The sequence below is a fragment of the Lycium ferocissimum genome, chromosome 9, assembly GCF_029784015.1.
Source record: "Lycium ferocissimum isolate CSIRO_LF1 chromosome 9, AGI_CSIRO_Lferr_CH_V1, whole genome shotgun sequence".
NCBI classification, from domain to species: Eukaryota; Viridiplantae; Streptophyta; class Magnoliopsida; order Solanales; family Solanaceae; genus Lycium; species Lycium ferocissimum.
Window position 1 is genome coordinate 9,305,113 of NC_081350.1, and position 10,642 is coordinate 9,315,754.

Consider the following 10,642-nt stretch of genomic DNA (forward strand, 5'->3'; position numbering starts at 1 on the left):
CACAAACATAGAAATATCCGCATTATGAAAACATCATTATCATCATCACTATCATAGGACATATCTCATAAGGGCTTTGAAGGATCCTTAACTTTCATCTTTAGGGATGCAAGAGGGTCATGGGAGTATAGGAAAGAAATTATAGTATAGAAGTCATGCCTTTGAAAGAAGGGGACTAGCCTTACATACCTTTACGTCTCCTTAACGATATCGACTAAGCGCTCTCCTTCCGAGCTCACAATTCTACATACAAAAGTGTTCGAACTAAAATCAGATAATCGGAAGTATACTTAAGCTCAAACTAAAGCGATTAAGGGCTAACGAAAATTGGGCAGCATTTCCTTTGTTTCGACAACTTTTCCCCATATAATAAAACAACTCCCAAACATCATAACAACACCCATAATATCATAATACGTAATTCTTTCAAGTTAGATATGATTCAACTTCCCAATTCATTTTCAAAATCCTCCATAACATAACTACAATGCAACATCATGTTCGTCATTCACATAATACTTCAACATCATTAGCGGCATTCACAACAAGGTTATACTCATATTACACAACGAATCATGAGTCAAGCTATCTTTCAACTCAACATACCACTAGTTACATACTTGAGCTCATATTCCATATTTCTTTCCTAATTCAAATTCTTCAACTACTCAACACTATCAATAACATGAAACAATTATGAAACTCACCTTTGATTATGTAAGAATGGTCTTTGGATGGAATTACTCCTCTTGAGAAAAACTCAACTTCAATACCCAAGAGATTCTTAGCTTTTATCAACCCTACGAAGCATCCACACCCTTGACTCTACCAACTTTTGATGTTTGTTCCTTGATTTTCCTCTTAGATATGTGTTAGTGTGAGATAGAGAGAGTTCTAGAGGTTTAAAGAAGGTTGGAGAAGTGGAAATGAGAAAAAAGAAGAAGGGTCGTTCATATATAGAAAATAAAATTCGAACCCGACCCGAAATATACGGTCTACTATACGGATCGTATAAATTATACGGTCCATATAATGGACCGTATGTTTCCTCCAGAACCTCATCCTCCTTTTGGAAGGGTTCTACGGTTAGGTATACGGGCCGTATAAATTATACGGTCCGTATATATGATCGTATAATCCACAAGTTTTCCGGCTTTGTTCTCGTTGTTTCGTTTGATCTCGAATCCTTATGGAGCCTTCTTGGCACTTGTTCAATACTTTCTTAACGATCTAACGAATCTTATGACTCATCCTCAAGGTCTCACTAAATATCCGTTAGCTCGATAGTTGTGAAATCTTCCCTAAAACAACTTATACTTGGCTTCCCTAAACGAACCTGGTTTCACCGAGTCATATAACTTTAACAATCTTATCACATGCACTTTAAGGTTGCCAAATACCCTTTTATAGTCGTGAGAGCTTCATGTTCGTCTTAAGCTTGCGTTAGTCTATCTACGACACCACGACATGAAATTTCCGAGGTGTAACAGTCCCTTGAGCACTATACGAAGCATGACAATTTGGTAAAGGCCGCATTGTTCAGCGAGAAACCTGAAGATACACGTATGTGTGCTAGGAACTACTAGCCCTTGGAAAGTTACCATCAATGGTCACATGTTTCTCACATGCTCTATACCTTGATCTCATATATATACAACATGTTGGGATTAGTTTGACCTAACACTTGCAAATCTGAAAATCATATTTCTCTCAAGTGGAGCCGCCACCCCTCTCAAGGTGCTCTCAAGAACAAAGCCTCAACAAGCCAAGGACGGATCACGGCGATGATGCTTTAATTCCTTAGGTTGTTGAGTCTTTGTTCTTTTGTTCTATAAATTGTAAACCTGCTCTTCTGTTTTAAGAAGCTGTTTGTAGGTGTTCTAAATTCTCAAAGTTGCTTCCACAAGCTCTTGAGTGGTACACTAGGCTAGAGTTAGTCTAGGTGTATTAGATTGAATTCTCAGAAGGTGTTTGTGGACTGTTCACCCACTTAACCTTTGAGTGGTACACTTGTCTAAGTATAGGCAAGGTGTATTAGTTTGCTTGGCTAGTGGCAGTCAAGAGTTGCTTACAATAGGGACATTGTAAGGGAGAGGAATTAAGAGTTTAATTCCTAGGTTGCAATAGGTTGTAATCTGAACATTGCTCAGTTTAGTGAAGTTGGAAATCCTACTGAGGTAGTTAGTGGTTTTTAATCCCTTGAGCTAGGAGTTTTTCACGTAAATATCTTGCCTTATTTACTTTCTGTCATTATCTGTGGAAACAGCTAAGGGACCAGATCCCTTAGATTGTTTTGGTGAACTTTCAGGTGGTGAACACTAAAAGGGTGAACTCATAGGTTCTATCAATATTATTTTTCAAAATCTTATAATCCGTGTTATCTATAATTTTTGTCGGTGAATAAAAGTAAAATTCTTTGCAAAATAGAATAAACTTAATTACAAAAAGAAAGAATAAAAAGAAAACAAACACAAAGAGAGTGAAGAAAAGTGCTAAGCTAATAAAGAGAGTATTTTCTTATTTCTTTGAGACGCTCTTATCATAACAAACCAAAGCATCATGCATGCATTGCCTTTCACCTACCTAATTAATTTTCTCTATTAAAAACAAGAATCTCACCCGTAAACACAACTACATCACACAAGGGCAGACTTTTCAGATCAAAGGGGAAGTGTGTTTAATTTCATTTTTTCTTTTAAGCTACATAGTTTCTGTTTATTTAAGAATTTCCTTTTAGAATTTGCTGAACTATAGTGATTCTTGGGAGCATGTTGGATAATGAAAACATCAGTTAAACATAGCTATCAGCTGAAGTTAATTTGTATGGTATCTTTTGCCTTTTGACTTTTATGCTTTTAATTTAGTATGTCTTTTGTTGTCATTCTTGTTTACTTTTGTTTTGTTCAGTTAAAAGGAGCGATATGATCTATATATTTCTCATTCCTTGTTTCTTACTCTTTGTTTTGAGCTGTCTATTTACTTGAAAAAGACTGTGACTTCATTAGTATAAATGATTTCATGAGCATTTGTAGGAAGAAGACAAACACTTTTCACTTTAGTATTTTGTTTTGATCTGCTGATGAAACTTTATTCTTGTGCCAAAATCGTTTGTTCCTTTCGTCCTATTATAATCTTTGTTGTTTTTTCTCCCAAATAGGAAACATGGAACTCATGCATCTTATGGAGAGGCTTAGGCCTATTGTGGGCTTAAACAACTGGGATTACTGTGTTTTGTGGAAGTTGAGTGAAGATCAAAGGTACATGATCTATGATCTCAATTAATTTAACTTTTCTTGCCCCCCTCCCATCTATAGGGGAATGCATGATCTAGAGTCCGTGGGTTTAGAACAATTGATTTTATTATATGTAGCCCCCCAATTATTTTGAAGTCATATCTAGTATTCAAAGGTACTGCTCTTGCTATTCATTTTAAATGCTTTATTTCATATGTACACATGGTACAAGCGAAACTTTTTTGGTCTAATTGAGCTCACAGAACCCCTCTAAATCCGCCTTTGTCTCTTTCTCAATCACAACAAACCAAAAGGAAAAAAAAAAAAAATAATAATAAAAAGAAAGAATTAAAGACCCTTTTGTAATGTTGATATGTGTGATGTAGGTTTCTTGAATGGATTTGTTGCTGCTGTGGTGGAGCTGAGAAAAATATGCATAGCTGTGAGCAGGAGATATTTTTCCCTGATTCTTCTACTTCACCTTGTAGAGATGTTATGATTCAGCATCCAAGAACAACTTCTTGTGATTTACTGGCTCAGGTTCCTTCTTCTCTGGCGCTAGACTGCGGGTAAGAAAAAATTCAGCTATGTGCGGATTCTAAGAAAGTGTCAGACCATATTGTGTTTATTGTACGCAACCTTACCTGACATTTCAGCAAGAGGCTATATCTCAATCCTCAAAAGAAAAAAAAAAGGTCCTCTTCAATCTAACTCTTCGCAATAAAATTGCAGAATTTATGCACGGGCCTTATTAGCCAATCAAGCAAAATGGATGAACTTTGTACCTTTCTCAGAATCAAATTTGTCTAATGTAAGAATTCCTTTAATGTTACTGTCAATTTTTCATTGCATAAATCTCCATTAAAAAGCACCTGCTTTCTCTACATAATGTTGTTTGATGTTAATTGCAGGAAATAATAGGAACCAGAGCTTTGATTCCATCTCCTCTTGGATTGCTTGAGTTGTTCAGTACCAAACAAGTAGAACATATGCTTCCTCCCTCTACCCTCATTTTCATCTATTACTACTTTCTTCCTTATGTTTAGTATAAATTCCAAGAAGATTATGTCAGGTAGCAAAATTACTTCCTTTTCTATAGTTAAATTATGACAGCAATACACACTGGCAACACGAGACAGTACATAAGGAAGGTAAAGGGTGATCATGTAGAAGGATAATATTTGTGTTCGCTATAAGTTCTCAAAAAGAATGTTGCTCAGACTCTCTAAAAATGTTACAGGACCCATGTTTGATCCTCCAAAAATGCATTACTTTTGGAGGATCCCACACACACCCATCAACATTTTTGAAGAGTGGGAGCACAACAACTCAAAAATATTGATGAAATTAAGCAAGTGATGTAGGATAATAATTTAAGAGCATAAATGTAGGAAAATATTTTTGACATTTGATATCATAAATGTAAATAATTTGATGTAACATATATACACAAATTAAAGCCTTAACAAACACCATCACAAATTTACAATCTTTACTACAGCTACCAGAAGATGAGAAAGTCATAGAATTTGTCTCAGCAAAATGCAACATCTACTTGGAGCAGCAATCTATGATGAATTCAGGCACTATGAACTCAAATTTCTCAAATGGAGATGACCATATTACAGATTCCCAAAATCTTTACCGGCAGACAGTTTCCCCCGCAGATACATCAGATCAATTGTCATATGATTTCCCACTTAAACGAAAAAACTTGGATACTTCTTCGATGAGCTTCCTTCCTCATCAGTTCAGTACTTACAGCACACCAGAAGTCGAAAACAACACAGGGAATAATATGTTGTTTGATCAGAGCACAAGTGATGTCACACATTTCTCGAGTGAGATGGATGCTTATCTACAGAAACAAATGATGAGAAGTAGTACTCAAGGTGGAATTGATGATGAATCTGTCAAACATGATAACGGAAGATCCAATTCGGGGTCTGATAGTGATCAAAATGAGGAAGAAGATGATCCTAAGTATAGAAGGAGAAATGGAAAGGGTCCTCAATCCAAGAACCTTGTGGCTGAAAGGAAAAGAAGGAAGAAACTTAATGAAAGGCTCTATGCTCTTAGAGCTTTGGTTCCCAAAATTTCCAAGGTAATTCTAAAATAATCTTAATTCATAAAAAGCACACATGCTGTAGTATTTTCAGTTCCCAGTTCTTATTTGCAATAGCTTATTGTTTTCACAACAGCTCCTAGTCATCATTATGAATACATGCAACAAGCTATATATTCCGGAATCAGTGACGCAAAAATTCTGTAGCCAAAGAGCAAAATCCGTCGGCTAATCCTATTTAGCGACTAATTATCACAAAACTATATTAGCTACAAGCAATTAGCGACGATGTTATTAGCTAGTTTTAATTTCTTTATATTATAGTGGATCCCTCATTAGAATTCCTGATCAATTAATCACTAGCGTCGAAATTATTTACAGTTGGATAGAGCTTCAATCCTTGGAGATGCTATTGAATATGTAATGGAATTGGAAAAGCAAGTGAAAGATCTGCAGCTTGAGCTTGAAGAACATTCAGATGACGAGGGTGGAAGGAATCAGGACCAAATTCACCCTGATGTTTTAAGCCATAATGGAACTAAAAACAGGCCGAAATCAGAAAATGGGAAACTTTCAAATGGAAGCCATAGAGAATTATCAACTAATTCTAATGGCAGCACTGATCCTTCCAGAAAAAATCAAGAGGTAGAAGAAAATGAAAAATTGCAGCAAATGGAGGTACAACTTATTCTATTTATAGTACAAATTTAACTTATAAACACTGATAGTGTAACCTGTTTGAGTTTACAAGTTCCACTTTTTATTGATGGCTAGTTGTAGTTTTCTTTCAGGTGACCTGATAGTGTCATTTTTTTAACACTAGTGTATAGAAGTTAAGAGTTTTTTGTATTTTCAATCTCTACAATGACATGAATTTTAAGATATATTTGTTGATTGTCATTAATGTGTAGCCACAAGTGGAAGTTGCACAGTTAGATGGGAATGAGTTCTTTGTGAAGGTGTTTCGTGAGCACAAGGCTGGTGGATTTGTGAGGATCTTGGAGGCTTTGAACTCCTTGGGCTTGGAGGTTACCAATGTCAATGCAACTAGGCATACTTGTTTAGTATCAAGTATCTTCAAAGTAGAAGTAAGTCAACTTATTCTTCTACAATTAATTCCCACCTACTCCACAGCCCAAAAGGAAAAGAAAAAATTAATGCCTACTTTAGCAAAAAGTATTGCTTGGTCTACAAATACATTAACTTGAGGTAGGGCCTATATTAAGATTTTCTTATGTGATCATATTTGCTTACACTTGCTTAGACTTACATTAGTCATTTTGTCATTTTATGCTATCCAGTTATTTGATTTGATGTTTTAAAAAAACAATTATTGCTTTTCTTTTCCTCAAATCTATCCTTAGCATTCCAATTAATGGTGTATTTAATTAAGTGATATATTCAAGGAGAGATAAATGATAGTTTAGACAAACACTACTATAATTAAAACTATCAAACTTTTTCCTTAAAGGAGGTACAAAAACTTTACTTAAAAGACAAATAATATGAACCAAATATAGTATTTTGTCAACGTTAATAACTGCATATAACAAAATATTTTCTCGAAACTATATGAAAACCTTAATAACATTTCTTCACATATTTCAAGTGTGAAATTCATTTTTTCTTGTTTTAATTCATTGACTAATGAATATTGTATGTTAGCAGAAAAGGGATAACGAAATGGTTCAAGCTGATCATGTGAGGGACTCGTTGCTAGAGCTGACAAGAAACCCTAGTAGAGGTTGGTCTGAATTGGCTAGAGCATCATCAGATAATAATGCAAATGGCAATACAGATTATCTCCATAATCATATACATCAGCATCACCATCATGATCATCAACGCTTCCACCGTCATCACCATCACTAGCATGTTTAATTTTAAATAGTACTTGTAATAATGCACTTCTCTTTTTTACTTTAGTACTGAGTTTCAATAGTTTGCAGAATAAAATACATGTGTGAACTTGTTAATCTCATCGGTGCCCATAGACGTAATACAATATTGCTACGAAGTTCATATTTATAGAAGAAGGATTATAGTAATTTGTTTAATAAATCTTGTTATTGTCAAAATCAAGGAGACAATTTCAGAAACGTCTCTTCAGTTTCACTTTTTAATAATAATCTCCATTGCGATTCAATATTTAAACTTATCTTCATTGTTTCGATTTTTTTATAACAATTATTTTAAGTTATTTATCATTATTAAAAAATAATTAGAATCATATCAATTACCCTTTTCTACACTTTTTAATTAACTAATTAGATTCATATGGAATAGAAAAAAACTAATATCCACCACACTCTCCTTCCTCTTCTTCTACAAATTCTTCCATCAACTTCAGGTGGAAACTCTTTCAATTCTATCGAATCATGACGACAGAAAGTGCTATCTGGAATTCCAAAAACTAATTAAAGGGATTCAAGCTCTCTTCACACGTTAACAAGGTAGAATAAATCTCTATAATCTTATTTTGAAAGTCAGAAAAATTAATTAAAAGAATTATTTAAATTGGTGTGAAAATTTAATTTAATACCTGGGATTCAAGAGGGTCAGCCTAGTTTTGAGAAGATTTGACTTTTTGAATCATGGATCATCTGAACGAGGAATAAGGCAAGGAGATACAATTTTCCTTTTTGTTCTCTCTGTTGAAATATTTTCTATTGTGCTGAATAAGCTACGCGAGGACTTCAACTTCACCGACTTCTACATGATAGAGGACAAAATATCAACGGAAAAGGGCCAAATATATCCCTGTACCATGAGAAAAGGTTTAAATATCCTTCGTTATACTTTGGGTACAAATATACCCCTGCCGTTATACTATTGGTTCAAATATACCCCTCTTCCGTTAAGTTTGTCCAAGGTGGACATCTAATCCTACGTGGCAATGACATTTGATGAGGTGGATGCCACGTGCCATACCACCTCAACACCCTTTACCCATTTTACCCTCCCCTCTATTTGTTTTTCCACCACTAAAAATTCCATTTCCCTCCACCATCACCACCATTACCACCACCATGGACAATATTGATTTTCCAGCCAGTCAACTCACACCAAATCGGAGTATCTGAACAATATGAGACTTAATGCTGGGGACAGGACCGGTGTCCCGTGGCAGTGCTAACGTGAGGATCTGTGGTTGGGCAATCTGCAAATGCTTTGAGCACCTGGGTCTGCAAAAAAATACTTCAATTACTCACTCCCAATATCACGCACACTAATAGAGTAGTAGTACATAAAGAGATTATCTAGTTTCTCGAGGAAGAGAACTTCACCTGAAATTCGAGAAGCTTCAGATTGTATTGAACCCAATGCGAGAGATGAGTGGAGAAACAAATATATATAAAAGACTAAGCTTTGAATTACAATATTTTTCATGGTGGCGGTAACAGTCATAATGGTGGTTAGTGGTGGAAAAGCAAATAGATAAGAGGGTAAAATGGGTAAAGGGTGCTGAGGTGGCATGCCACGTGGCAGCCACCTCATCAAATGTCATTACCACGTAGGATTGGATGTCCACCTTGGACAAACTTATCGGAAGAGGGGTATATTTGAATTAATAGTATAACGGTAGGGTATATTTGAACTCAAAGTATAACGAAGGGTATATTTAAACATTTTCTCACAGTACAGGGGTATATTTGGCCCTTTTCCGAAATATCAATCATCTTAGTTTTGATGAGTTACGAGTCTAAACAATCTTGACTTCTAGTAAGCTATACTCTCCCTTCTCTCTAGCCATTTTACTTAACTACCTATGATCTTAATTGACATCTTTGATTAACATCCGATGTAGCCCCTGAACTTCCGGACCCATCTAATACACAATGGACACACCAACCTATTACCACCTATCTTATGCCAAATGTTACTGTTAGTAGTGAACTAACACAGGAAGAATTTGTCAGTTGCAGTGATGATGGCACAAAACAAATCCAAAAATCACATGAGCCTGTGAACACCAATACTGAGAGACAACCGAAGGCTCAAAATTGTGTTGAAGCTGTAGGCAACACTGCAAATGATCCTAATAGAGGAGTCCATAAAAGCAATCCCAGTGTCAATGGCAATCACGACACTAATAATTTTTTCTAAGATCTCTTCTAACTTTGGCAAACCTAATCACCCAATGGGTAATACGAGACCTCTAACTCAGATACAATCCAATCTCATACTGTCCATCAACAACACACCCAAGCACCGACAAATATCATAAACAAAGGCAATAATAAGACATCTTCTCCGGGTTCATTTTAAATCTTCATTTGCAATGGCCGTTGATATTAATTTTGTTGAAGAGGACAAACTTTTTACCTTTGTCCTGAGGGAGGAGAGGAGGGAGGTAGTAATAGGAACATTCAGATTATGGAGGTGTGTGAGGTTTTTATTCTTCTTAACTTCCATTTTTCTCAATTTTTTGTTTGCTCTTTTCCTGGCTTTGACGCTTTGTGTTTGGCTCTGATCTCTATTATCAGATGAGGTATCCCTGTGCAGATCACAGTAGGGGGAGGTTCTGAGAACAAAGGGATGCTCCTCTCGTTTTTATCATTCATACTATCATGTACGTGATCCTTGGTTGTGACATCCTCGTTGGGGTTTTCTTCCTTGCCAGTTTGAATATCAGCTTCAGAGTTATCTTCATTAGTCACCCCCTTAACTGTGTTATCATCAGTAAGAGAGTTGCTTGTAATGTTAATATCTTTGTCACTCTACAACAAGATTATCAGCTAGATTCTAATCAGAGGTACCCTCAATTATGCTTAAAAGATTAGCATCAGCTTCATCCTGAGAGTTAGCAATATCAGACTCTTTATGAATAAGTGTCTCCTTCTGTTAATTCACTTTATAAAAACATTCAAGTGAAGATCTAGTTTCCAGATTATTAATTCTGACAACCATCTGGAGATTACTAGAGGAGCTAGGGTCTTTTCTATTCACAATTATGGGAAGAGTTCCAGCATTGTTTGAAGCAGTATTACCTTCATTACCTTTCTCAGTCTGTTCAGGGGTTTGTTGTGTGTTGGGAGTAGACTCCTGATTTGGTTAGGAATATGAACAAGAATGTAGACTTGTTTGAGGTTTTTAGGTTTATTCTGGTTCCAACCTCTGTAGTTCAAATCCTAGAGTTCTCCTTCACTTGTGCTTTTCCTTTACCATTGCCAATCGTTGGTTTTTGCTGTATCTCCCTATTAATGGTGTTTTGACCCTACTAGTAGTTGTTAGTCTGGTCATTAGTAGTATTTTCTCCTTGGTAGTGTTCTGTTGACTAGATTCTCCAACTTGAAACTCCCTAGTTTGGTGTGCATCAGCTCTGGTACCAAATTGAGGATTG

At 35.8% G+C, this 10,642-nt stretch overlaps 1 protein-coding gene and 1 long non-coding RNA gene across 6 annotated transcripts; one reads left to right on the forward strand and one right to left on the reverse strand.

Moving 5' to 3' along the window:
- Positions 1–2,536: 2,536 nt before the first annotated feature.
- On the forward strand, positions 2,537–7,334 carry LOC132029608 (transcription factor ABORTED MICROSPORES). Of its 5 annotated transcripts, none has more exons than XM_059418889.1 (9): positions 2,537–2,671; positions 3,158–3,257; positions 3,620–3,802; positions 3,966–4,044; positions 4,145–4,213; positions 4,735–5,337; positions 5,680–5,976; positions 6,210–6,386; positions 6,967–7,334. In XM_059418889.1, the coding sequence occupies exons 2-9, from the start codon at positions 3,163–3,165 to the stop codon at positions 7,168–7,170; spliced, it is 1,707 nt and encodes a 568-aa protein (XP_059274872.1). In that variant the 5' UTR covers positions 2,537–2,671; positions 3,158–3,162; the 3' UTR covers positions 7,171–7,334. The 5 variants fall into 5 exon arrangements, with proteins under 5 accessions (XP_059274872.1, XP_059274875.1, XP_059274873.1 ...); XM_059418890.1 differs by having other exon boundaries at positions 2,551–2,826; XM_059418891.1 differs by having other exon boundaries at positions 2,552–2,821.
- Positions 7,335–8,134: 800 nt separating this feature from the next.
- LOC132069209 (uncharacterized) lies at positions 8,135–8,960 on the reverse strand. The gene is made up of 2 exons (XR_009417698.1): positions 8,581–8,960; positions 8,135–8,477 (listed from the first exon to the last, which is right to left on the reverse strand). It is a non-coding gene; the product is annotated as an uncharacterized LOC132069209 (long non-coding RNA).
- Positions 8,961–10,642: the final 1,682 nt, after the last annotated feature.

Coding starts and splice junctions, on each gene's coding strand:
- LOC132029608 (XM_059418889.1), top strand. CDS start 3,163: ATGGAACTCATGCATCTTATGGAGAGGCTTAGGCCTATTGTGGGCTTA. Junction 4,045..4,144: donor CAGAATCAAATTTGTCTAAT/GTAAGAATTCCT, acceptor TGTTAATTGCAG/GAAATAATAGGAACCAGAGC. Junction 5,338..5,679: donor TGGTTCCCAAAATTTCCAAG/GTAATTCTAAAA, acceptor AATTATTTACAG/TTGGATAGAGCTTCAATCCT.